The 438-nt window shown below is 32.2% G+C and overlaps 1 protein-coding gene across 1 annotated transcript in view; it reads left to right on the forward strand.

Moving 5' to 3' along the window:
• Positions 1-438, forward strand: part of LOC110419615 (Di-glucose binding protein with Kinesin motor domain-containing protein) — a 23,655-nt gene that overhangs the window by 19,781 nt on the left and 3,436 nt on the right. Inside the window, exons 5-7 of the mRNA XM_021432711.2 lie at positions 1-37; positions 125-224; positions 334-432. The exon at positions 1-37 is cut by the window's left edge and continues 40 nt beyond it. Of these exons, the coding sequence (XP_021288386.2) occupies positions 1-37; positions 125-224; positions 334-432 (236 nt within the window). The remainder of the gene's footprint in view (positions 38-124; positions 225-333; positions 433-438) is intronic.

Genomic DNA, 438 nt, shown 5'->3' on the forward strand with positions numbered 1-438 from the left:
GTTCTCATCATTGAGGGACATGACCAGAAAATTGAAGGTATAAAATTGGAACTGAATGATGCATCTATAATTAATACAAAGCTAGAACTTTAATTTCAAAATTTTAAGAAGTTCCAATTTTCAGATAATGAAAATGGAACATATCAAGCTATCAGAGGAGGTATCCATGTATAATAATTGCTTCAAGGATATCAATGAAATTGGCTCTTCAATTCTATCCAGAAGTAAGTTAGCATCTAGCCTGCTCAGTTAATCATAATTTATAGTTTTCAATCACCTCATGATCCATTTTCTTTAGTCTCTTTTATAATCCTATTACCATATTTCCAAAAGTAAACCAGCAAGCAGATTTGCATGAAGATCTCAAGATTAAATTTCTCAGAGGGGCCAAAGAAAGGAAAGAACTCTACAACAAGGTTCTAGAATTGAAAGGTTAGC

The sequence above is a fragment of the Theobroma umbraticum genome, unplaced genomic scaffold, assembly GCF_002168275.2.
Source record: "Theobroma umbraticum cultivar Fairchild unplaced genomic scaffold, ASM216827v3 scaffold_67.0, whole genome shotgun sequence".
NCBI lineage: Eukaryota > Viridiplantae > Streptophyta > Magnoliopsida > Malvales > Malvaceae > Theobroma > Theobroma umbraticum.